At 47.5% G+C, this 27,732-nt stretch overlaps 1 protein-coding gene across 1 annotated transcript in view; it reads left to right on the top strand.

Annotated features, from left to right (window-relative positions):
• Positions 1 to 27,732, top strand: part of wdpcp (WD repeat containing planar cell polarity effector) — a 51,035-nt gene that overhangs the window by 1,277 nt on the left and 22,026 nt on the right. Inside the window, 8 exon segments of the mRNA XM_078104258.1 lie at positions 9,538 to 9,624; positions 12,000 to 12,044; positions 14,012 to 14,062; positions 15,951 to 16,021; positions 17,105 to 17,164; positions 17,626 to 17,740; positions 21,951 to 22,072; positions 24,746 to 24,931. Coding sequence (XP_077960384.1) covers positions 9,564 to 9,624; positions 12,000 to 12,044; positions 14,012 to 14,062; positions 15,951 to 16,021; positions 17,105 to 17,164; positions 17,626 to 17,740; positions 21,951 to 22,072; positions 24,746 to 24,931 — 711 coding nt within the window. The 5' untranslated portion in view covers positions 9,538 to 9,563.

Below are 27,732 nucleotides of genomic sequence, written 5' to 3'. Positions count from 1 at the left end.
GATGTACAGTACATTCAATTCCTACGACAGAAATGATTCAAGTATTGTGGATTGTTAAGCCAGGCGTAAGGCAGGACCAGTGCAGGGACCACCTCCATCAGATGTAACCTCCACCCACAGAAACCTGTGAGGAGGAGGGCAAAGACTTCAGGGAAGAGGCAAAGTTGGTAATTTTGGGTTTACAGTAATCGCAGCAGGTGTTAGAACCATCATTTATAGATTGTTTACTTATTACATCATGAACAAGATAACAATTCATCTGCTACTTATTGCATTTCTGGAGTCACATCTCCAGGTATATTACACAGTATCATGCTTTAAGCACGCAGTAACTTACAATGTTTCGTCCCTCTGGTTTACAGACCACAACTTGTATTGATGATAGTGATATTAAAACGTGTATTTTCAATATGAAATGGGAAAGGCAATAATACTATATGCATTAGCACTAGCAACACCAAACACACAGAAAACATTCTGGGATGTTGTTTACTTTTGGTCCAGGTCATCACGCTCCAAGCTAGCATGCTAACTAGCAAACTACCTGCGCTAACGCTAACTAGCTTACCAAAAAGAACAGCGTTTCCCGCCTGGAGTGAGCAGCAAGTAAAACAGCTGGTTATAGTTCCAGCTGTGCTTCATCCAAACACTCAGTATTGGAGCCGATAGTCATGGTTCTTCTCTTAAGAACCTTTCATTCTGCTTTTTCTTTCTTATAACGCGCAGGAACATTGATTGACTAAAACATAACGGATTTACCTGCTCTAATTATATTTCTGCTACTAATTTCAGAGGGCATTTCTGTTGTCATTTCCATTTGTTGTTTGTTTAAATAATATCTTTTTATTTAGTGTTGTGCCGAGAGGAAATTTGCATGACTTGGATGGTTATCTCCCAAACTCTTTTTGGTGTATAGATGTTTTTGTCTGTGTACATAATAAAATATAGCTTCATCCGGGATTTGGATCCCCTGCTCCATCAGAATATTGAGAAAAGGCTTTTCATATCGACCAAAATCCCTGTGCAAGTTTTCTTCATGATAAAATCAACTTATGATATCTGCAACTTTACCAGGAGACTCCTGTGTTTGCTTTCCTCGCCTGGCAGCTTGTCATGAGGGGTTAGACATACCTCGCTTTGTAAAAAAAAAAGGAAATAATGAAGTGTGTGAGGGTGCTTTTTCATCCCACCCTACATGCACATATCCCACACAGCACACAAACACACCCACCCACGTGCACACGTACAGACTACACGCCGTCACGCTCTGAGTTGTGAGAATTTTCACGTGGAAAGCGGCGCGTCTCTTGGCCTCCGTCCCCTCGGCTGACCCCTCTCTATGTCCATCATCTTCTCCTCCTCCTCTTTTGTTCCCCTCCGTCATCCCCGCCTTCCTCAACCTCCAGCCGGCTCCGTCCTCTCCCACTTTATCTCCCCTCCACTTGTCCTGCAGAGTGCACCTGAGTGACCCCGTCGCGTTGGCAGGTGGGAGGCAGATAGCCAAGCACACGCACCGGGCCTCGGCATCGAACCTCTTATCTGCTTCCACTAGTTCTCACATGGTGCAGGCGGACACGGCGAGATATTAGCAGCGGTGGGGGTTGGCTTTCATTCACACTATCGCATCCATACGTTAGGGAACCGTGGCGGGATAATGACATCGCCGATGTCTTCCTCATCGTATCCAACGTGCCGTCACCCGGTTCATCTCATCGGATGGCAGATTTAATATTGTATTTTTATTTACCTCCCTGTAATACAGGGCAGCTGTCCTTCTGCCCCGTCCTGTCGTTAGGTGCAGTAGCCAAGAGAGACCTCTGGGTGTCAGTGTAGAGCTGCACTTACCAGTTCAGCTTGTAAACTGGTGCTGAGGGTTTTGTAGTGAAGCCACTTGTTGCCGCAGCTGAAGTTTGGGCTTCAACATCCGGGTTTGTGACAGTTTCACACTGAAATGTGATAACAACGTTCTTTGTGTCCAAACTCTCAGCTCCACATTGTCAAGTTGAATTTGTCACAATCTTAACAAGCAAGTAAAGTATGTTTTAATACAGTTACAAAGTGCTCAAGGGATTGTGGGTCAGAATAGCCACAACTGCATGCTGGCTTGAACACACCATGAATTGGTCTTCATTCGTCCCCAATGAGGAAGAATCAGTAAGAAGGCAGGATGGAGGCTGTGACGCTGAATAGTTTCATGCTCTTTGAAGCACCTGCTCTCTCATCGTGGGCCACAAGGGGGCACCAAACCGTCACATGTCGGCCTGCTCGTCGGCGTTCCTGTTGATGCCTGTTGACTTTATTTTTTATTGTTTTTAACTCACTAAAAGATAAACACACCAGAATGCAGAGCCAGTTTGATGTGGCAGAAAACACACCGCGGGGAGGGGGCTAGAGGTCTTTACGTTGTTTTAGCATAACAAGGACCCCCCCCCCCCCCACGCACACACACACTGACCCGACCACACCGCCTTTCATTAACTTCAAAACCCAAATCCATCCAATTGGACTGGACGATGGGACCTCGCTGCCTTTGCTGGCGGTCACACCCTCCCGCACAGCCACAATGGCGGGGGCCCGTAACCACCCAGCGCTCCCCCGTCCCACCAGAGGCTGGCGGCCTGCAATTCACCAGAAAAACGCAGCTTGTCCCTGTTTGTCTGCTGCACTCACTAAAAAGCAAAAGAATGTGTGTGAGCTCCCCCCCTCCCACCCGCAACAACATGGCTGTGTGGGGATTAAGGCCCATTCCGAGTGGCTCCGGGTCGTGCGGCAGATGTTAGCCAGGATAGCGCTGGTTGCCGTGCCGACAGTGAGCCGGGCGGGATCAGCCCTGCCCAGACAACATACATGTTGTCTGGGGGGCTCAGACTCCCGCTCACATTCACAGAAGGAGCGGATGGCATTTAACAGCATTTGCCACAGAGACACTGGTGACATAAAAGTTTTGGTTTGCGACTGTCGTCGTTTAGCTGATGGAGGCACTTCAATGGGAAGAGGATACGGCGTCTAACAAGACATGACTTGACCCCTCCATCATGTGTGTGTGCGTCTATCAAGTTGGACGGACACAAGCTCTACGTCCATTGTGTTCTCTGCGGACAGGTTTTCACGCTCGGCTGTTTTTTAGGCTGGCGGACAGATGGAGAATAGCCAGATGTTTGTGTGTCCATGCTGCTGGTTTCAAACCTCAGCAGCAGCTTCACAGACCAGCGACGTCCTCCATGATGAGAATAACTCCTCCCCGATTCTCTTCCTGCAAGAATGGACAAACTTTGTTGAAGTTGCCAGATTGTGTGTGTGTGTGTTCAATTGCCCTTGGTTATGCATGCCATAGTCAGGGACTGTACGTATACGGACCTGTATACGTGGTCAGATGTTTTGAAGACTGTTTTGAAGTTTGGCAATTCCATCGTTTCCATCTTGGATTGCAGCCGTCGCCATGTTGTAGGTTTTATTTAGTGACCAATGAACAGTAGGTGACCATATTTGAAATACGTGGGAGTGACACAGAGACGATGTATATCACTCTGCTAGAAGCCTGTCAATCAGCGTGTAGACCCGCCCCAAAGCATCCCTGCTTATGGTCTGTTTGACTCTACACGGACCATAATTTACTAAATGAACATCATGCTGTGTTGAAGAAGACTTGAAACTAGAGACTGAGACCATAAATCCATGTTTCATGTTTACAATGTTTATTGAGGGAATAAATCCAGAGAGAAGTCAGTCTCTCATTGACTTTGGAACCAGAGGAGTCGCCCCCTGGTGGACACTACAGAGAATGCAGATTTAACACACTTATTTCTGCTTTAAACCAACCATGATTTTTCAACATGAATATTTAGGTCCGTTTGAGAACCCCTCTGTCCAAACTAAACATCCAGCTGTGGGGACAAAGTCTGACGGACAAGAAGCGCCAGGGAAGAAGCTGCAAAGGGATTTTCTCCCTACTTATAAACGAGGAGATGACACGCCGTCCGTCTCTGAGGTCACGGCAACGAGAATCAACTTCTGGTTCCGAGTTTCATCGACATCCGACCACGTCAACTTGTCAGAGAGACAGAGGGGGGGCCGGGGGGGGGGGGCCAAGGTGTCATGGCCTTGTCTGGGAGGTGACAGACAGAATGTGTGTGAGACGTCTAGGGGACACTCAGGGTGACCTTTCCTTCTGCCGGGGTCCATCTCGCTCTATGCATCCGACAACAACTTTAAAGGAACCCTGAGCCTTGACAGGTGTGTGTGTGTGTGTGTGTGTGAGAGAGAGAGAGAGAGAGCGGTCAGGAGGTGAGGGGCGAACAACAGGCGGCCCGAACAGCTTTAGGAGAGAGAAAATCCAACAACACAAACAAAACCACGGTCAGCGTGACACTGCCTCACCGTCGCTGAGACCGGGATGTTCGAAGGGAGGGCGGGGGCACCGGAGAGGCTCATGTGCCCCGAGAATATCTTGTATAAGTAGGCAAGCGAGGGTGCCGGCGGGATTGGGGGGCCTTGTCTCTCCTGGAGTGTGGGGGGCACTCTGCTCTTAGAGGATCGTCGGCCGTACTGGTTCACGTGTGAATTTGACCACGTATCCTTAAAGACGTGATAAGCCCCGCCCCTGAGACCCTGCCCGAGCTCTCCTCTCTCCGGGTCATTACTGCTGCTGTGTTTGTGTTTCTGCTCCAGGCACTCGGGTAAATACTTCCCCCACTGCCCTCCATTACCTCCTCTAATAACGTTGACACATCTGCTTAGAGGAGCCCCCCCGTCACACCGAGGAGCGGCAGGCTTTAAGGATTACATTCTGGATTATTTGGCCTCTGAAATGACGTTTTAACGAAACTATTCAGAAGTGCGTGATGTTCACACGCCGTCCCCTCGTAGAGATGTAAATCGTTTACAAAGCCTGAGGCACTCATGAGGGGCGAGAGACAGACGATCTGATTTATTGTGGCTACTTGTGCTGAAGTCACCGCAATAATTTGTGCTGTTATGCAACTCTGCTTCTCACATTAGTGAACTGAATATTGTTTTGGGGGCTTTGTGCACGTTGTCGGCTGAGACGCATCTTGGGCTCCAACCCGTTATTATTTGCATTATTTTACATTTCCCTGACATAAGAATCAGAAGCCATTTGTTGCCACGTATGTTACACATAGTAAGAGTCATTTTACTTGCTGCAATATAATGCTAAAAAATACAAGCAAGAATTAACAATACAAACATCTGAATAATAAAATAATGAGCAGATTAATCCATAACAAATAATATTAACGATCTGTTGCAGCGCGAATGACTGAATGAAATAGTAGTTACCACGGTAACCGCTGAGATCCTCACACCTCGTCCGCTGTCTTGCTCTGTTCCTCTGGACACCTGAACTTTTCAACTCTTCACCTCCACGTGGCCCAGAAAAAAGTGAACTGAAGTGATCTAAACACACTCATTGTGTTTGTGCGCGCACACACACACACACACACACACACACACTCACTCGATAAAAAGACTTGCCCAACGGACATGTCACCCGAGCCTCATTTTCCCGCTGACACTTCTATTCTTCTTCTGCCGCCAGCTGAATGGGCTCCTGTGGAACTCTGTTAAGTGTGTGTGTGTGTGTGTGTGTGTGTGTGTGTGTGTGTGTGTGTGTGTAAATGAAAGCTGCCTGGCGCCACATCACCACCTTCCACTGTCTTCCACCAAAGCTCCGTCTTGTATTGGGACAGATGAGAAGATGTACTTCAGGTCCGCCGCCTCTTTTTCTTCCCTCAGCGGGTCGAGTTTAGTAACGTCTCGGGCCCTCAAAGTGAGAGGAGGGAGACGGGCAGACAGAGGGACAGAGAGGAGGGAGACGGGCAGACAGAGGGACAGAGAGGAGGGAGACGGGCAGACAGAGGGACAGAGAGGAGGGAGACGGGCAGACGGAGGGACAGAGAGGAGGGAGACGGGCAGACAGGGACAGAGAGGAGGGAGACGGGCAGACAGAGGGACAGAGAGGAGGGAGACGGGCAGACAGAGGGACAGAGAGGAGGGAGACGGGCAGACGGAGGGACAGAGAGGAGGGAGACGGGCAGAGAGAGGGACAGAGAGGAGGGAGACGGGCAGACAGAGGGACAGAGAGGAGGGAGACGGGCAGACAGGGACTGAGAGGAGGGAGACGGGCAGACAGGGACAGAGAGGGGGGAGACGGGCAGACAGAGGGACAGAGAGGAGGGAGACGGGCAGACAGAGGGACAGAGAGGAGGGAGACGGGCAGACAGGGACAGAGAGGGGGGAGACGGGCAGACAGAGGGACAGAGAGGAGGGAGACGGGCAGACAGGGACAGAGAGGAGGGAGACGGGCAGACGGAGGGACAGAGAGGAGGGAGACGGGCAGACAGAGAGACAGGAGACAGACAAGAACTCCTGAGCCTCGATAGTGAACTCTAGAGGCTCCAATGTTTATTTCACCACAGAACGATGCAGATTCATCGTCGCCTTTAGCCACGCCCCCCGGCCCTCCTTTTACTCATCCAATCAAAATGTCTGGTTTTGACCCGTAAACGACCAGCAGAGCGAATAAAGACTCGGCAGGATGCTGCTGGCTCCCATTGGGCCCGTCGTCCCGGCAGTCGATTGACATCATTAAGGCTCCTTACACGGCGGCCGCGGTCACAGACTTTGCACACGCGTCTCCTCAACCAGACGAGCTGTTATCTGTTGTCTGAGCGCTCTCAGCCCCCCCATGTGATACGCGTTAGACCCCCTCTCATGAACCGGTTTCTTTGTTTTATCCGTTTATTTTCATTATCTCGCCCCATCCTCAGAGTTCCGTCCCGGCGTCCCCCCCCCCCGACATCACACAGGGAGCTGGAGGACTCGTCCCTCGGGGGTAAACCGGAGATAAGGGGGCTCTTATGGTATCATATGTATGTAAATGTGCGCATGTGTACATTTCCTCAGGTTAAGAAGATAGACGAGGGTGCATCCGTACTGTATGGACCTTCCCTCATGCATAGGTAGGCGGTTACGAGTTCACATATCAGAAGTTTGAGAGATAGGACGTCAGGGGGGCGTGTGTTTACTGAATACATGAGTGTGTTCCTGCAGAGTGCGACAGGAACAAAACAGGACCGGGCAGTAGCTGAGGGAGGGACGAGAGAGAGGGAGATAAAGGCTCGTGGGGGGAGAGAACATTTGAAACACTGTGCTCTTGAGAGATGAGACAATAAAGAGCTCCGTAAGAAAGCTGCAGGAGAGAGAAAGAGAATCAGACTGAGACCAAGGCGGAAAAATGAGCAGCGAGAGAAAAATTGCCATGAAAGAGAGTGAAAGCCTGCTGACGGGGGTCAGGGAGCTTAATGCATTTGTAAGCGGAGGGACCTCAGAGAAACACGGGGGCAAAAAAAGGATGGGTGGTAAAAAGAGATTAAAAGGTACGGGACAAGTCACAGAAAAATACCAAAGAGAAACTAAAACGTCTACTGAGCCGAGTGACTGAGTGTGTGTGTGTGTGTGTGTGTGTTTTGGGGCGAGGGAATGAGGCAAGGCTGTGATGGTCGGGTGTCAGTCACCCCATGGCAGCTCTCTAACCCTGTAATTTACCACATCACTCTCCTCCCTGTGACGGGGCCACTGCACCAGCCGACAGCACTGCCTCCGGCGTCCGTGTGTGTGTGTGTGTGTGTGTGTGTGTGTGTGTGTGTGTGTGTGTGTGTGCATACCTGTGAGAGCAGATTCTTGAGATGTTAAACAAAATGTTGTTTTATTTCAGGCCTCTGAAGGAGTCGCCTCCGTCAGAAAATGACTCTACATTCCCTCAGTAAACATTGTACACATGCGTTTATGGTCTCATTCTCCAGTTTCAAGTCTTCTTCAACACAGCATGATGTTCATTTAGTAGGTTATGGTCTATTTAGAGTCAAACAGACCATAAAGCAGGGGACGCTTTAGGGCGGGGCTACACAGTGATAAACATAAATGAAGCGGTTATGTTTTTATTTAGTTCATTATTTTAACCATGTGATTTAGTTTTTCACTCTTGAGTACAGCAAAGTACAAAATGTATGACTAAGTTAAAAAAACAAATTCTTATTCTTTTTCCTAACTTTCCACGGCAGGCGTAGTTATGAGATCAAAGGAAAAAGATTGCCTGTGTGTGTGTGTGTGTGTGTGTGTATGTGTGCCTATATCCCTCCCTCCCCCAGACATGTTTGACATGTCATACATGTCAAACATGTCTGTTTGAGATGAACTATGAGGCCTTCTTCTAACTCTTTGCACACACAGACAGACAAACACACACACTCACAGAAACACGGTAACCGCCCAGAGGGGACAGAGATGCAGAGAGCAGACAAGGTCGGAGTTCCTGTGGACTGTCTTTGAAAGAGGAGTCGTGTGTTTTCCCTCCCCTCCTTTGATGTTAAAGCAGCCTCCTCGCTAGTGTAAAGACAGGCCACAATAATCCTCACACCCCCACATCTCCACACACACGCACACACACACACAAAGCTCTGCGGGGAAACAGGTCCACAGCAACCCCAGCCAGAAATCAGAATGAATGTGGCAGGTGTGTGTGTGTGTGTGGCGGGGGGGGGGGGGGGCGCTGTGTTGAGTACCACAGCTTTAAAAATCAAAAATCTAATCTCTCAAAAATATCTTCTCAGATTATTCCATTTACAGAAATATTACCGTTGTATTTCCGTTGTAATATGTGCAATATTGTCTTTTAAAATGTAAAACTATCAAACCAACTGCCGGCCACCAGGGGGCGATGGAGCTCGTTTTAGAGGAGCCGGTCGCGCCTACCTTTCAGGTGAAAAACTTTTGAAAATGTTGCGGCTGCAGATCAGGGGAAGTTTTTTTGTGAAGCAGGAAATGCTCTGAATGACAATGAGCCTAATTTAAATGCAAAGATTTGTACATCAGCGGGAATTTTGCAAAACGTTAAATAACGAAAAACAGTGATGCTGCAGCGCCTCTTACGTCCTCTGATGATGCCGTCTTGAAACTCATAGAAAAAGCAGCTAAAAGCTGTTCTGGCAGTAATGGATATTTTACTGATTCCACAGGAGGAAATGCTTTGTCTTCAAGTGGCTAACAGACAGAACTATGTTAGAAGGACATGTTTCACAGTTTGACTTTGTCTTTCTGTGAAGTGTTGATATCTGTGAGTTTAATAGCAGCAAGTCCTCCTGGCTGATCTTAAGTTGCTGGATAAAACCCATCCGGTAAGAAAGTGTCACATTTGCACGATAGAACATGGCTAAGTTAGCTAGCCAGCTAACTAGTCAACTAGCTAGCCAAGCTAACGGACAAGAAACATAACGACTTTCCCGACTTGCTTAATAATCGTTCAAATTGACAAACGTCATGTGTTTGTTTCATGGCTTGATTAAAGTTTTTTTTCTCGCCCCCATATTTTTTGACAGGAAGGGGCGCGGCTTCACCTTAGTGTCATAGCCGCCAGGTACGTGGCCACGCCCCCTACGTGACCTGTTTGTGTTGTCTCGTCCAGATATGCGTCTGTGGTCGTGTTTGGCTCTTTATCTTTGACCTTGTCTCCCCCTGCAGACTCGGGTCTCCCCCCTCGTGGTCAGATGGCGTTTTGCTTGGCTGAGCTTCACTTGTGGTCCACCAGGAGCTCCCTCCAAGTGAAAGGTAGCACTCCGCTTTCTTCTTCTCCTCCTCCTGTCACCTCCGCCTCGCTCCGGCTCCTTCTGTCCTCACTCACTTTGTTTTCACAGCTTTCTCCTCTTCCATATCTTCTCTAACGATCTGTCTCCGTCATCGCCGTCGCTCCCTCCGCCTCTTCACACTCTCATTACCGTACCTTTTACAACCTTAATCCGTCTTTTTACATTGTTTGCAGTGTAATTGGTTCACTTAACCACAATTGATTGTTTTTTGGAGAATTGTTATAATAACTGTACTTATTCCATAACCACATTTTTCTTTTGTGTCAGACGTTTTATTTTTAACATTGTTATTTTTAATATTTGTCTTAACTCACCTTGAGATGTTGTTGTATACAAATTAAATGTATTATTATTATTGTGACTAATACAAACAAAGGAATGCCACTGTTATACATTTAAAAGTAACATTTAATCCACTTTCTAGCATTGGATGAAAATGTTTGAATACAGGTTATAAAAATGTATTCTTCGCATTATAGGGATGCAAACCAGCGGGTGACGTCACAATGACTCCGCCCACTTCTAATGTCCATCTTTATGATGCAGTTTTCCCTCAATTCTGGACCAATTTTAAAAAGTGCTGTCTCCTCTCACACATACATGTGAGAAAATAGGGTTGAAAAATAGCCTTTGGCACGAACCACCTACATCTCCGTCACGCATTCAATAAGAAACTAAGACACGCAAAAACAACGCCTGAGGGGGCGGGGCTTAAGTTAGACTTTTCTCTTAGTTTTTTTGCGCTACGTATCGGTCCATCTCCTCTGTCAGATGGAAATGCTCCATTCCTCTATTTTCTTGTTTTTCTCCTCCCTTCCATTCTGTCTTGTCTTTCACAGTCTGCTGAGCTTCAGACGACGATAGTGTCTCTGGGAGGCTGATGTGTGTGTGTGTGTGTGTGTGTGTGTGAATACACAAAGCTACGACGGGGTGTACATCCCAGGTGATGGTGACATATCCTCATTTGTTTGTGTTTTTTTCTCCCTCCCTGCTTTTGTGTGTCTTGTGCTATCTCGTAAAATATGTGGAGGGATACAAGTGAGCGAAGAGGCCTAGTCGCTGAGGTGTAACACCTCGCATCGGCTCCGCCCCTTACATCACATAGATGACATGGATCACAACGTACATCACATGCGTCGGCCTGATGTTCATGAGCACGCATGTACGGTGTTGGCACGTGCACAGGCGACGTCTGCCCAGTTTGTGAGCTGGCTGGCTGAAACCTGCGTGAAGGCAAAGATGTAGTTTGTCTGGTATTCCACTGTATACTTGACGTTCGTTTATTCATGACTCGCTTGGAGCTAGCTGGAGCTCCCGACCTTCAGTGAAGGTCTATGCGCTCCTCTGCGGGAGGAAGGAAGGAAAGGACCCACGTACAGGTGGGATCTTTGTCCTGGTTTGATTTTAAACCACACTGTCGATCGTGAGACAACTACAGACTCAGAATAACTGTTCTTCAAACAGCTCTGCATCTTGAGGGGAAACTGACTGAAGCATCTGTTCCCCTCTGCTCAGCATTTGCATTTGTTCAGTTTCAGAGTCTCCTGCGTTTTTGCATCTTTTATATTTTCATCTCTGAGTGATGAATGTTTTTTTTCATTTGCCGCAAGTCGTTAACCTCGATATGTATGCGGGTATACTCAGGGATATAGAATCATTACTAGTGTCACAAATGGAAGAAGTGACATTAAGCCTTTGCTTAAAGTGGTGTGTGTGCGTATGTGTGTGTGTGTGTGTGCGTGCGTCCTCTCCTGTTGTATTACTGTGACCCGGCCTCAGCAGCAGTGCAGCGATAAAGAAACGATGTGTTGGGCGAATCCGAGTCTGTCTGCTTAAGGTTTTGAGGCCTGCAGGAATAACACTGACAAAAAAAAGCTATGCTCAGCAGTTTGTGTGTATGTGTGTGTGTGTGTGTGTGTGTGAGTGAATGTCTGTGTGTTCCTTTTGTAGCCGCCTGCTGAGTTTGTGCGTGTGTGTCTACTTTTAAATGTATATGCTGCATGTGTGTAAATGGGTCCCTCAGGTGGGTTAAGGCACACTCCCATCTTTATTAATACCATCGTGCCCCCCTCCCTCACCCCTCGGACCCCCCCGACCCCTCCCCTCCCTCACTGGCTCTTATCTAAACCCTGGTGCTGGCAGACGGGACAGGCCGCTGGCTGATAGCGATTGTTTATCCCACGGTTTGGAATTGCTGATCTGTCTTCCGCTTCCCCCTGACAGCTAGATGCTCATCTCTCTCCCTCTCTCTCTCTCTGTCTCTCTCCCACTCTCTCTGTCTCTCTCTCTCTCTCTCCCACTCTCGCTGTCTCTCTCTCCCACTCTCTCGCTCCACAGATACAGATATTGGCACCTATCAGTACTACAATAAAGGAGAGCCAGGTAAATAGTGTTTGTATTGGATGTCTGTTTGTGTTTGAGATAAGTTTGTCTTGTTGTTATTTGTGTGTGCATGTGGGGGGGGGGGTATGTTTGATTTTGTTATATATATGAAGAAAGGCTTTACGCTGCCTGGGCTGCAAACACACGGACACACACACACTTAGAGGCTATTAGCATGTAGAAATTGCAGCCTAAAGCCTTATGCACATACCACACACACACACACACAGACACACACACACAGGTGATTATCTCTGACTGTGTTCCTGTTGACCCGGGGTCCCGACACACAACGATAGTGGAAACTAAACTGTTGACTTTCTCCTGGATCACATAGCAAGAGGCCCCATGTAGTCAGCCTCATATTGCCTTGGGCCCGGAGGCTTCTCTCACCACCAGGAGGTCCTCAGACCCCCCCCCCCCCCTCCCCAGGGACCAGCTAGTCACTTCCCTCCGAGAGTCATACAATTGGCGCGGTTGCGACTTGTTTGTCTTATAAATGAGATTCCGCTGACTGATTTGAACCTAAATTGTCTCTCACGATTACTCTGCATATGTCGCTCCGAAGCTTATAGCTCAAAATAAGGGGACTCGATCTTTGTCCAAAATGTCCCAAAGTATAGAATATTGAGCTGCAAAGCTGCTTTAAGTTGCATAAACACTTCTTAAGAGTTCTCTTTAAAAGCAACATGTAATTATCTTCATCTTTGTTGGGTTCCTACATCACTCTTTCCTGACTGTGTCCGTCTCAGATGTTCCCGCCTCTTTGTCGCACTCATAATATTGCCGTCGGTTGTCACTCTCTGGACGGTGCGTCTCGTCCTCGCCGGGTCCCCCTCTCCTCTCTCTCATCTGAGAAGCTGCCTGCTCTTTCATTCCAATCTTCACTCGAGAGACGATGCTCTCGCTCCAAATCCTTTCATTAGTAAAGTGTGGCTTGATGTAAGAGAGGAAGAAGTGGGGGAGGGGGGGGTTGTGACGACGAGGTGCACCACAGTAGATAACATAAAAAATACAGTGAGGATTCTTTAAACTGCATTCTCTGTAGTGACCAGCAGGGGGCGACTCCTCTGGTCCCATAGAAGTCTATGAGAGTCTACTTCTCTCTCGATTTGAATCAACACGCCGAACTCAAACCTTTTAAAACATCAGTACAAAAAACCAGGGTATGAGGTCACCATGACAACGTCCACTTATCATGTACGGTCTATGAATCCATACTTTAAAATAATAGATACTGTCTGAATATCTTGGCTGGTGCCGTTGTTGTGACCTCTTCGTTGCAGCTCTGCATCAGGCTGCCAAGCTGTTGGTTTGAGCCCCAAAAATACACCAATTAAGATCCTCCCAATTTCCCCCAAAACTCTCTAATATTTGCACATTCCCTGTCTTTTAATCTGTAAGCGCTGGAATGGAATAAATTCAACAACACATGTTTACATGACCTGGATCAAAGTATTGTCCTTTTGAAATATTAATGGAATATTAGCGTATTTATGTAAATGTTGAAACAAAGTCTGTGTGTGTGTGAGTCGTCACTGTTTGGTCGATGGATATTATTGAACAAACATCTAGGTTTATGTCCTCAGCTCCCCACTAGAGGTAGACCCAGGCCCACTGGAGCAGCTCTAAGGTCCCCCCCCCCACACACACACACACACACACTTCATCCCCCAGAGCAGGTGCCTGTGTCTGCCCCCCCCCCTCTCCTCATCTGATTAATACTGCTAATCCTGGAAGGTGTTCCCGGCCACCAGACCTCCCTGTGTCCCCCGCTGGTGACCGGGGGGCCCACGGGGCCAGGTCCCGGGTTACACTCGACTAACCAGGTCTCGTGAAGATGAAAAAGGGGGATGTTTGAGCCCCGGATTACTTTTAACACAAAATCTGTTAGCGTGTTGTTTACACGCGTGTTACAAATATAACCCCATTTTTCAGTTGTTTTTTTTTGTCATTGTTTTTCACAGCTAATCCTCTGGAGCATCACTATTACAACGAGAAACTCCGTTTCTGTGAAGGTACGGAGGAGTCAGAGGGCGATGGATTGATCACACTCGTGTGTGTGTGTGTGTGTGTGTGTGTGTTTGGGCCCAGTTGTTGAACATCTTCACAGCCGACTGTCCTACGTCATCTCTCTTCTCACTACAAACACTCTTATCAGGGGAGGAACACTCACCCCCCCCTCCCTTCTCCCCCGCCCCGCGCCCCCTCCTCTCCCTCATTTGCATGCATCTGTTTACCTCCCCCTCCCACTCGTGCTTAATACGGAGCCCCGATCCTCAATGGTTCGTTTCAGTGACCATGAAAAGGACTGTAAAATAAACCCACTCTTTCCATCCTCCCACTGAACATACATGAAGTATGTACAGTATGTATGTATGTGTGTATATATATATATATATATATATATATATATATAGGACATTTTGGGGGGCAGGTGCTCAAACCAAAACAAAAGGGCACCCGTTGCCAAAATTATTCATGATATTAAAAATAATAATAATATTTTCAACTTGTATATTTATTTGTGTTAACAAACTAACTCAAATTGAATAAATAAAAATAAATATATATAAATAACTGGTAAAAACAGACAAAACCAGCCCATATTGTGCTCAAGCAATAAGGTACGAGAGGCTGTACTTTATCGTCAATGATGTTACAGTCCGAGGGTGTTGTTAGCGGCGGCCTTCGAACTTACTAAAAATATTAAGTAAATACCTGCCTTTCAGCAGAAATAGCCACCAAACGTTGTGCATCACATTTCCGTACCCTAGAGACAATAGTCCCGTCTGTTGCTATGCAACAGAGACACAGCATTGGAAACATTGTGTTTGTGGGTCTAGCACCAGAGGTTTGTTGATTAGCAAGGAGATTGACTTAACATCCGAGGTCTCCTTGCTCGTTGCTGCTCTCGGACCATCTCATTCATTCACATCGCTCATGACGTCCACTTGAATGGTCGTCTTTGGCTAAAAGGTGTCCTGAAACGGCTGCGAAAGGTCGCATTGCCCGAAACCGGTTACTTGTAGCGTTTTTTTTTTCGCCGATCGCCACTAAGCTAAAAACTGAAATAACAACACTCGCACTGCCACACAAGTCCTTGTCCTTCTGGGGTCTCTTTCCGTCATCACCTGTCGGTCCGATGCTGCAGCCGTTTGGCGCTCAGCACTGCACGAGCACGAAGAGGCGGAGGAGGAGGAGGATGGAGGGGGGAGGGGCGGGGCTTGTGAGCATGTCGGGGCAAAATTCTCACAAGAACTCAAATAAATGCCCCGTCAGATATTGAAACACACTTGGGGGGAATTGATGACAGAGACAGTAAATTTTGTTTTAAATATTGATGAATGAAGAAAAAATAGGCACTTTTCTCATCCAGGGCAAAAGGGCAGCTGCCACTTGCACCACTGGGCATCTGTCTGTCCACGTGCCTGATATACATATATATGCGCTACATATGCGCAATATACATGCACTTAAGCAGAGGCAGATGCATTCATTCCATTAGCTGTTTTTGCTTCATACTCTCCTGTCCCTGTAGATGGAGGGGGGGTAAATTAAAACCAAGGGGTAACGCGTGGGGTCGCCTGTCTGCCGACTGCGAGGTTTCTGCAAAAACTTAACTCTAGAGCACCAAAAGTCCTCACGAGTAAAACAAGTTAAAACACTCGCGTGCATCGGCATCCAGCAGTGCATTGTGGGACGCCTTTACCCCGCTCCTCGCCTAATTCCACCTGATTCCGTCTTCTCGCCACCTTTTGCCTGGACATTGAGTCCAACGTCTTCATCCTCCCTGGGTTTTGTTGCCACATTCTTCTGAATTTCCATGAGGGTCTTTTCTTATATAATATATATATTATTTTGTTTAAAAGTCACATGATCCTTTGACTGTTTTCCCCTCTGTAGCTCGGGGCCATTCGTGGACCCCCAGGAACCGCCGACCGGAGAAGCTCCGTGATTCGCTGAAGGAGTTGGAGGTAACCCCCCCACCCCCCCCTCCCCCCGCGTCTTCTTCCTCCCTCTGGGGATTTGAGGAGTTTTCCCTTTCCGAAGCGGCCGATTGATTAACAAATAGGGGCATTCTTTCTCCCGCTCCCGTCACTCTCGCCGTCGCTCCGTTTGTTCCCCCCCCTCCCTCTCCTCTCTCATCGCCTCTCTTTGGGCCCAGCTCTGTCATCGAGGGGGATATTTGAGGGGATCAGGGGGCTGCAGGCCGCCTCCTCTTCCTCCCTCCTTTCCCTTCCTCTCCCCTCATTCATCCGCATCCACCCCCCCCCCCTCATCCCGTACTTGAGGCCGTACAGACCAAGCTTTGTTTGCTGGAACCTGTCTGTGGCTGTTACACACACACACACACACACACACTCCCCTCCCATCCACCTCCCTCCTCTCACCCGTAACCATTGTTTGAAACTAGAAACACCTCCACACCTCCTCCTCCGTCCCTCTCTCCTCCCATCCAATCACCCCAGCTGGGCTTGGAATGTAGCAGGAATGACTGACCTTACACACACACACACACACACACACACACACACACACACACACACACACACACACACACACACATGTACACACTCGCACAGTCCTTACCTGCGTTTAACCCCCCCCCCCCCCCTCTGTGAGCAGGAGCTGCTGCACTGGACGAGTTTACCTCCAAGATGATTAACGCTCTGCTGGTTTCCAGCTACAAGGAGCTTCCATGAAGTGTCTCTGAGCACCAGGGTCACTGCAGAAAAGCTCTCATTCTGCTGCTGCAGGGCCCTTCTCAGTCCTGGTCATGGTCCTCCTGGACCTCCCTAGTGGGGAGCCAGCGAGAAGCTCTGCTCCTGGAGGAGGAGGAGGAGGAGGAGCTCATTAAGAAGAACTATGTAGAAATAGAACTTCTTCTGTCTGATGGTCTCGCTTACTGATGTAGGTCTGTAGAGGATCCGGACCAAATTGAGACCGCTTCAGAACCAGTTACAGGTTCCTCACTGGAACCGGTTTGTGTTACCGTGGTTACCGGTTGTATTTAGGCCCCCCTCTTCTTGTTCTGTTTATCCGTCCGACTCATTCAGGAACTGTTGCAGACCAACACGTGCGTCCACAGCAGGTGGAGGAACAAGCATTGCTGCCAGGTAGATGCCCCCCTTCTATTTTATTACTTTTTATTTTATAGTGCTTAAGATCACACATTTACCTCGAGGGACTTTGAAACCATTCATATCTTAATGTAATTATTTATTGCCCTTTTTTAAGATTTCTGCTTCCCCCTTTTTTGATTTACTTTTTACTTTTTAAATGTCTGTTCTGTATCTTTTTATATTATTTGATTTGTGTGAATGCAAATTAATGTGCTTTTGTGATTTAGTTGTTTTTCTTTGTGTAATTGTAAATAAGCTTTGATGCAACGATGCGCTGGTTACAATCCAAAACCAATCTTTAATAAAAGGCGCTCCGCTATCTGCCGAGCGTATGACGTCATCTCACCGGATGACATTCGCTTCAAAACAAAACTTTATTGACTAAAACAAAGCAACAAACAGGAATTATCCCTCTTACCAAAAGTTATCTCTGTGTGTGTGTGTGTGTGTTGCAGGTGTTTCTTAGCAGTGGAGTCCTGGTGACTCTGAACCTAAATGGACCTCGGCTTGAACAAGTTTATGTGGACCGAACATTAGTGGGTCGCCTTCCAGGCACCACTGTGGCTGATGGTGAGTCACGCACACACACACACACACACAAACACACACTTATAGACACATTTCTGACTGTAAGTGCCGCTGATCGGAGTTGTTGTTTTCTTTTTTAACTTTTGGGTATAGAGTTTTTTTATCATTGAGATGTCTCAAGTTCTTTAAATATACAAACAAACAAAAAAGTAGAACAATTATTATTGCGCTGTTTGCATTCAGTTATTGAATTGAAAAAAGTTTAAGCAGATTTGTATTTAACCACATGACAGGGCTACATCTTTGCCACACACACACACACACACACACACACACACACACACCAAAACAACTAACAAAGAGAAACATTTTGATTCAATGTTCAATTTTTTAAAACCACAAACCCATCAACCTCCCACTTTCTCTCCCACTGTAAGCACCGATTGTGTGTTTACACCTGCTCACCACACACACACACACACACGTACACACGTACACACGCTCCCCACTCTCCTCGCCACTTTGTCACGCTAGCACTCTCTCACACACGTAACAGGTGCCACAGGTGAGCCGGGCGACTCTGCCAGCTAATTGCGGGCAAATCCTTTTGTGCCGTGTGTGTCCAGGGGCCTTCCCTTAAGAGCATCCATCAGTGTTTTTCTCTCCATCACGCGTTCCTCCAGGGAGTACCGCCCCCCCCCCCACACACACACCACACACACACACGCACACACACACACTGTGCTCCCTCAGACCCGCCAGCAGAGAATAAGGGGCCGTGGACACCGGCCAAAATCTGCTAATTATTTCTTTCTTTCTGTATCAATTATTTGTTCATAACACCACCCTCCCTGCTTCCGTCCGGGGTCTCCAGACACCTGATAAAGCCCCTGCAGTGCACACACACACACACACACACACACACACACACACACACACACACACACACACACACACACACACACACACACTCACTCTCATAATTACAGACTTTTTTTTTCTTTTACAAAGACCAACAAGTACTTACTGTATGTCCACTCTCATTTTACAGACTCACACACACACACACACACACAGGTACACACCCACTCACCCCCTGCTGCGCTGCATTCAAAGCCTCAGAGGCAGTAATTATTAGAGTAATGGTTGTGAGAGGGTGGGTTCCGGGGATTGTGTGTGTGTGTGTGTGTCTGTTGGGGGTCGGGGGGGGGGGGGCTGTTCCCACATCTGTCACTTAGCTTTAGACAATTAGAGTAGAGAACCAGACCAGGTCACACCCACAAACACATTCACAACGTACAATTAAGGAAACAGTTTACAATTACAGTCCAGTTTGTGGAGTGGTGAAAGTGTGTGTGTGTGTGTGTGTGTGTGTGTGTGTGTGTGTGTGTGTGTGTGTGTGTGTGTGTGTGTGTGTGTGTGTGTGTGTGTGTGTGTGTGGGGGGGGGGGTTGTGACCTATGCAAAGTAGAAGTGTATTCAAACTACAATACAAACGTTATTACATCTGTCACCTACATGAGCATTGACACGGCCGTGTGTCTACAAACAACCACCGTTCACTGATAAAGACATTTATTTTATCATGTAGCGTTGTGCTAATATTTGGCTAGCTGTGGCTAACGCTACGCTGTGCAGCTCTCACCCGTCTGGCTTCTTCCACCATCACCTCCGCCCGCTGCGCCCCAAGTGGTGGAGGAGGTTCTGAGTGAGCCATCCAGCTTCCATATTGTGTTTATTGTCAGAAGCCAGCAAATACGCGGGTGCATTGAAAGCGGCAGAAGCGAGCGCTCACTTATCCCTTTTTACTTCCCTCATTGTTTCAGCTGTTGTCAAACCTGGAATCCACAGCTCGTCACAGACGCTGAATTCATTTATTTTTAAACATTTGTCAGAACAGCGATCGTCAACTTTGTAAGAGGTTCCGGTGTCTGAATGCGGAAGAGAATCCTCTGTCTGATTAGCACGGATCCATCTGCGTGTTTGAGATGCGAGCTGGCTCGTCTCTTTAAACTTTCCACGCCGGTTACCTTCCAGAGCTTCGATTGCATCAGGCGGAGCGGCAGATTACACATATTTTACGCCATCAAAGTATTACCGGCTGCCTTTTGGCCGACTGCTGGGCCAAGCCGCGCATATGCTCCCCGATTAAGCATCCTAAGTGATTTTTCATAGCCGGTTTCATTTACCCGTGTTTAAATGTGCTTTGGTTAAGCCCATTGGCCTCTTATGTCAACACGCTGCTGAGGAGATGGCATTAACTGGATTTAGCCGAGCGTGTGTGTGTGTGTGTGTGTGCGTGCTGTAACGTGGCAGGTTTGTTTTATTGTGGCTTGTGGGTGTAAATATGTGTTAGAATGCATAAAGAGTGGTTGCAGGCGTGTATGAATGTCGCTATCTGTGCATTTGTCTGTGTGTGTTTGTCTAGAGGGTAAATATGAAGAGATGTGTGTCTGTGTGTGTGTGTGTGTTTGTCTAGAGGGTAAATGTGAAGAGATGTGTGTGTGTCATGGCGGGTCACGAAGGTCTGGCCCTTAATACCAAATCAGCCACCTGGTCCCGGATTGGGCCTCAGTCTGCTTTTCGTCTCCTCTTCCCTCGTTTGGGAGCCAATGGGATTAATTCTAATCCCGTTTATAGACACCCTGAGAGATCAATACTAAACTGCATTCAACTTGATTTGTCTATAATCTATTACAAAGACGCTTACTGTTGCATTAAAACGTTGTTTTGGAAAAGCCGCAGCTCTGTTAATGGCTGTTTAAGCTTTGAATCGGTTTTCATTAATAATAATGATCCAACTTCCTCACGAGGACGAACCGACTCTGTTGACCTGATTTTTAAGATGCTCGTCTCTCTGCATCTTTCCAGCAACGTTTCACTTCCCCTCTCGTGACTATTTGCATATTAATTTAAAATGTACACACAACGGGACGATTTGAAGTGTAATCACGCCGACTCGTTTATAAATACACACGCGCTGCGGTTAATTGGCGGTTAGATTTCTAAATCTCGGGGTGCAGCCTTACTCGTTCAACTCAAAGCAGGATATCTGAGAGACATGTGTAACAGCCCCCCCACTCCCCCCTTCCATTTAATTGGTTTCATAAACAGATTAATTTGAAGGAGAGGGGGGCTTAATTGCTAATCGGCGTTTCCGTGCAGCTCCTAAAGAGTTGAACAGGATCAAGTGGGTTCTTCTCCCACAAAAAGGCCTTCAGAGCCTCCAGTGCTCCACGAAGGATTCAGGAGGCAGTGAGGAGGAGGAGGGAGGAGGAGGAGGGAGGAGGTAGTGTGACGGGGGGGGAGAAGAAGTGAGAGGGAGGAGGAGACAAACTAATCCAAACTAAATATGACAGATAATGATGAACGTCAAATAGCTTGTTGAAGTCTTTTCCCATCAGACAAGGAACACAAAGATTCACAAACGCACATAAAATGCTGAATGTAATGCCTTCTATTTGTATTAATATATATATTTTAGTATATATATATTTATACATACATACATATACCCGGTAAAGAGATGGACACAACCAGCCTCTGACACAACACCTTAAAAATAAGAGCACACAAAGAAATCACAATCTCAGAAGAGAGCTTGAAAACAGTTTGACGCTGTAAATACGGAGAGAAACTGTAAAACCCTTTTTTCAACCCTTTACAAACAGACCGCGGGTGATTGTAGTTTTTCACGAAGCTGTTGCATCACAGCTTGAGCCTTTGCAGTGGAGAGACGAGGCTTTTCCTCAGCGCTGTTACTTGTGATGACATCATGTGCTGTGTTTAATTTTGCCAGAAATACCAACAAGCACCGTGAAAATACTTTCTATCAGCACCTCTTACTCCTTCTCTACATTTCTACTACTTTTATATATCTTATGGATCAACATGCTGTGTGTTTACATTTAGTCCGACTGTGATATATTTGGTCATTAATGACCCAATTTAAATACTTGTATGACTTATTTCAGTTACATTGTAAACTGTAAATTCTTTCCTTTTTAAATATGGGATTCTGACGTTGTAGTTTCCCTGACCGGCAATGTCGGCCGTCACTTCGTGGCCCCAAAAAGACCTAAATATCAATATCTGTTAGTGTTGGCGATTCATTTTACACTAAATGGAGGCTTCATGGTTTCACAAAAACACAACCACACATGTGTGCAGTTTTGTCCGAGGAGACAAAAAACTCCTTTACTCTGTTTGTAAGTAATGACCTCTGGTGACCTTTGTGGTGATGTCATTCCCAGCCGTGCTCGCCGATAGGCTGATTGTGCTGTCCTTCCTGGACCAGAGCCAGGTAGCTGCAGTCTTCCTCCAGCAGAAGAACCAGGACTCCCCAGAGGCCAAACTCTCCCCTTCTGACATCAGGGTAATAAACACAACCAAGCATTTTGTATATCCTGTTTATTCTATAGTGGACGGAAGCACACCTCCTACAGCAATATTTATATTTACAGACATGCTATGAAAGGTTCAATGTTGCTTTCAACTTAAAAAGGGGTTTTGCCACATGATGAAGGTTCTCCAGCCTTCAAACAGCTGTTACACGTGTGGAGTAGGGATGGGAAGATTCACCGGTTCGCATCGATGCATCGGCGTAAAAGCTCACGATGCGATGGCCCGGATCAAGAAAGTGTGCACCGGATACCTTGTGGGATGAATCGCGGTGCATCGTTTCTAACATTTTTACATCGGTACGATCCAATGTATTTATACAGATTCGTGTGCAGGCGAACACCACTCCTCTCCAACTGTTTCTAAGCGCGCTCGTCTCCTCTGCGGTCAGTGGCCGATTCTCGTGAGGTCTCGCGCGAGTTGGAGGAGAGACGGTGGGAGAGCGTTAGCATGGCGGATGGAGAGTTAGACGTCCCGAAAACTTGCAATAAATCCAAGGTTTGGCAACACTTTGGATTTCCAAAGAAAGATGGGAAAGTCGATAAATCCCATGCCATCTGTAAATAAATCCCATGACATCTATATGTCGTGCTGCCATAAAGTACACCGGCAGCACAATTAATTTAGGGACGCACCTGAAGAGGCGACACGGTGAGACGTCTGCCTCCTCCTCGGATTCAGGGACGGCTACAGTGGCTCTACCAGTACAGTTTGTGGATCAACTCATATTCCTTAAGAAAAACCTCAAAATCGGACAAATGAGTGTGATTCAGTAAATTTAGTGTGTGAGGCAGTTGATCCATATGTTTAGAATGAAGCAACTTCTGTTGTGACTGCCAGGTATGATTAAAAAAAAATGTTACATTAAGAGAACACTTACACACATATACACATACATGTTATCTTTTGTCAGAGACCTTGTTTATTATTTGTTGTCTGACAAATAAATAATTCATTATGTACCATATTAAATTGCATTAGTAGCTGCCTTTATGTATCTTTAATGTATCGGATCGTTGGCAGTGCATCGAGATGTGTATCGCATCGTCCTCAGTGATGGAGATGCACATCCACATAGTGTGGAGGTGCAGAGGACGGACGTCTACCTGAGGACAGGAGGACCTCCCTCTGTGCGTGTTGGAGCTTCACTGTTCTCTGATGAGTTAGTGCATGTGAGCGTCTCCCACCAGCTAAGCTCTACTCTGAGAGCCGTCCGTTAAATGAGCGAGCTCGACTTTTACGTCCATCGATGTGAGGACTCAACGTACATCACATGACCCGTTGTTGCCGTGGGAAACGCGGCCCCTCGCTGTCCGTCTGTCACTCTCGCTCCTCCGAAACAACACTAGTGTGTCCTCCTCCGCTAGCGCGCTAACCGCTAACCCGGGCATTATCACGTTACTGCCCTTTTGTTGAGCAGTGTGTGTACGTGTGTGTACGTGTGCACGTTGGTGTGTTTGAAAGCAATTGTTGCTGCCGTGCGTCTGTCTCCAGAAGCAGAGCCCTGATAAGACCCCCCCCCCCCCACACACACACATACACACCTCTATCAATGCATGTGCATGCAACCTGCAACATACACACGTGTGCACAACACACCCATCCCCCACAACAAACACACACACATGCACATCGTCCTGGTCCAGTGGGCTAAGCTGGAGAAGGGAGAGTGAGGGGGGGGGCTTAACTAATCCGGCCCAGAGAAAGTGGTTTTTGATTATTGCTGACCAGCAAACGGCAGCAGAAAAAAGAGATGGGTATGGATGGTGGGGGGGGGGGGGGGGGGTGGACTGTGGGGGGGGGGGTTATTAACCCGATGATTTTCTCTTCTTCTTTTCCATTTATAATCTGGCAGTGATCTCCCGTTCAGCTGTTTGGAGCAACTCTTTGTTCCCTTTATCATAAGATGTTCCATCATTTTAATTCATCTCTGCATTTTGGGTCCAAAGCACAACCCCCCCCCCCCCACAACCCCCCCACACCCCTCTCCCTCAGCCTCTCAAGGGGGCAGGAGGGGCAGATATGGACCACTGAACCCCAGCTTGTCGATTTACTAACCGCATGTTTCTGTGCTTTTGAACCAAAAGATCCTTCCTGGGAGTGTGTGTGTGTGTGTGTGTGTGTGTGTGTGTGTCTGTGTGTGTGTGTGTGTGTGTGCGTGAAAGCCAGGGTCATAGTGTAAGACCTGTTATTTCACCTGCATCCAAAGTGCTTCTGGATGAAGTGTGTGTTTGTTTAATTGTGTGTGTGTGTGTGTGTGTGTGTAAAAGCTTTTTCATACCAGTGTCTCTACATGTATGTACATGTGTATTTGTGTGTGTGTGTGTGTGTGTGTGTGTGCCCCCTCAAGCGTTGCGAGGGCTCATTACTGTGCGTCTCTTTGTTGTGGCCCGTAGAGCGTTGCAGACCTTCCCAAAAAAATATGCACATCACTAAAACAGAGAGCCACAACAGAACAAAACACACACATTAATAATGGAAGATTAAAAACAACCGTACATATAAAAAGAAGAATAAACCAGGCGGGGGGGCACGAGTGATTTTTGGGAGGTTTCAGAGTCCTCAGGTGTCTTATTCCAAGCGAAGCACTAAGATATTCCAAGAAGATACCCGGCTGTCCTCAATGCCCCTCCTCCCGCGTGTGCAGGTGGCGTGTGTGGAGGCGGGCGGGCGCGGCCGAAGGCGCCGCGTACACGTGAGCCTCAACCGTCTCCAGGACGTGGCGCTCTGCTGGTGGGACCTGGACGAGCCTGGCGGGGGGCCGTGGACCCCCACCGACACAGCCGGTAACAACCTGGTGCTGCTCAGCTGCTCACCTGCTGAAGGCCTCAAGGTACCAGCACGCACGCACACACACACACACACACACACACACACACACACACACACACACACACACACACACACACACAAAACCTGCTCTAACGGTCTGCAGCTTTGAGACTGGACTGTGTGGGTTTGTTTTTGTTCAAGGTCACCGGTTCTGGTTCTGATTCTCTCACCTTCAGACTGGACATGCTGCCCTCAGAACCAACATAATGGACCTCGTGTTTTGTTGATGCTGGTACATCTACATTGTCGGTAAAAATCATGAGTACCTTCGCTTGAGGAAGTCGTCCGGCTCGCTGTCATAGTAGAGAATAAAAAAAATAAAGCCTTCTTATTCATCATTAAATATCACACTATATTTATGCAGGGGGACCTTATCAATCATGATAATTACATTCATTTTTTATTCTAGTTTTCCTTTAAATAAAACCAAACGTGTGTCTGTGGAATGTATTTGTTCACTAGCAGCATGTTTTATTGCCATTGTAAGACTCGGGTAGCGTGATAATAGCTTCATATAGATAAATAAATCATAACCATTCATTTGGCCGCGATCATTATGTCCCGCGTGTAGTGTGAAATTATCAGTCGGGCCGAGCCGTCATCAGCTGAGGCTGAAGGGAACGATTTCACCCCCACATCTGTCAACGCGACCAATATCTCCACTCCTTTTAAATGAAGTAGTGCAGGACAGTGTGGGCTGGAAAATCAATCTAATATTTTTAACATGGGCTCTCATTATGACTCAGCAGAAAACCGGCTCGGATGAACTCAATCGCAGCAACTATCACTGTACACGAGTGAGAAGTCTCACGAGTGACCGTGACTAAGGTCCCTCCTCAAAAGGATTCCTAATTCCTCCACAGAGGAGCTGAAGCCCAAAACTCCCGCCGTCTTTTCTTTATGTTCTCATCCCCACGCTCCCAGAGAGACGAGAACACAAAGCTGTGTTTTCAATCGGAGGCCCGTGTCGTGGTGGATTGGATTGGGGACGGCGTGTTAAGTCACCTCGAGGGTGGCACCTCCCCTCTGCACCTGCCTGCACCCCCCCCCCCACCCCCCCACCTGCTCTGTATCTCCCTGCTGCACCTCCCTGCTACACCCCCAGCGCTGCACCTCCTTCCGAAGCGAGCAGGAGGAAGCTGAGCTGTGGTACACACACACACACACACACACACACACACATCCTCTGGCCTTTGGGAGGAACCTCCCTGATTCTATGTCACCCTAGGATTGTCCTGGTGCCAAATGCAGATCAAAGATGCCCCCCCCCCCCCCCCCTCCCCCCCCAAAATCACCGTACTGGGCTTAACTCGGCAGTGAGAACCGAGAGAGGGAGAAGGGAAGAGAGTCTGCGAGAGGAAAGATGAGCGTTACCAATTGCACGCTATGAAAACAAATTCATGCAGGAGAGAATTGGAGGTGTGGGGGGGGGGGGGGGGGGGCAACATGAATATTGAAATAAGCAAAGCTGTTTGCAGCTTCTCCTGCTTCTTGTTTTTTGGAACGCTCTTCACATTTATCACACTCCTTCACCGAGTTTATTCTCTCTGTCTCCTCCACCCCCCCAACACGCACACACACACACACACACACACGCCTCCTCCTCCTCCTCTCCTCCTGCCTCCCTCCACGCTCCAGGAACATTAAAGTGTCTTCGCGGGGCTGCGGCATCGCGCTCTAATGAAAAGCGTTTGTTGTCATTTTTCAGATGCGCGGTGTGAAATTAAGCGAGCAGTTTATGTAAGAGCCGTGGCGGGAATCAAACGCCCGGCACACATCAGGAGACGCCAGCTACCTCAATCGCTTCAAGCTCATATATATGTTCCTTTTGTTCACTTCGCTATCTGCAGCACTAAGCCAATTTTCTAGCCAGTCTCTCGGCATTTAAAGAAGTCTGATTTCTTTCCCTATGTGGTCTTAATTTGTATGCCCCCCCCCTCCCCCCTCTTCCTCACGCTGATAAGTGAAGCCAGGGTATGCAGGGGGGGGGGGGACACGTACATACTTTGTTTTTAACATTTTTAATCGTCCCTCCTTCATGCTTCCCTCCACACAAACACACACAAACCGTTTCCTGGAATTGAATAATCAGAATGAAAAGAAAGCAGCAGATGAATGTTGCTTCTTGCGTCTTGTTTCATGATTGTACGTGTGTATTGATGTTTGTGAGCACACTCTCTTATGTTTTGTTTGTTTATTAAGCGTAGGCCTGTCCGTTATCTGCCACCAAACAGTTTCGCTGCACTCGTTTGATCTGCGTTTGTGTGATTTCTGTCAGCTTTTAATTATTAGTGACTTTAGCACTGTGCATGGAATTAAGTCTTTTTGCCAAACATTAAATTATTTATAAAGAAGGTATTTATACACATATATATTTATTTGTACTTCCTGTCCTCAACAACTACGAGTTAAAGAAGCCACATCAAAGGTGGGAAATGGCGTTTTCAGTCTGAATGTGCAGAAGCGCTCATGTTCAGCGGTGCGCTGAAGGGTTGGTGTGGAATCCAAAGTGCAGAATTACCCCAAAGCTCCAGCGCTTTGTGAAAAAAAAAAAAAAAAAAGAAAATCCCACAGTTTGAATAATCGTCTCTTCTGTGCTGCAATTATGTTCCGTGGTAGCAAATTATGGCAGTTACGGTGTGAGGAATATTCTGGCTCTGTGCTTTTCCTCACATGGGCACCTCAACAGTAACCCTGATTCACACACCTCAAACGCCCCCCCCCACCCCCCCCTCCATCCCTTCATCCCTCGACTCTCCTCCGAGTCCCTCCGTCCCGCCGTCCCTCCCTACCCGTCTCTCC

Source organism: Gasterosteus aculeatus, chromosome 6, assembly GCF_964276395.1.
Source record: "Gasterosteus aculeatus chromosome 6, fGasAcu3.hap1.1, whole genome shotgun sequence".
NCBI classification, from domain to species: Eukaryota; Metazoa; Chordata; class Actinopteri; order Perciformes; family Gasterosteidae; genus Gasterosteus; species Gasterosteus aculeatus.
The sequence above is the reverse complement of the archived record's forward strand: the minus strand, read 5'-3'. Positions and strand labels throughout refer to the sequence as shown.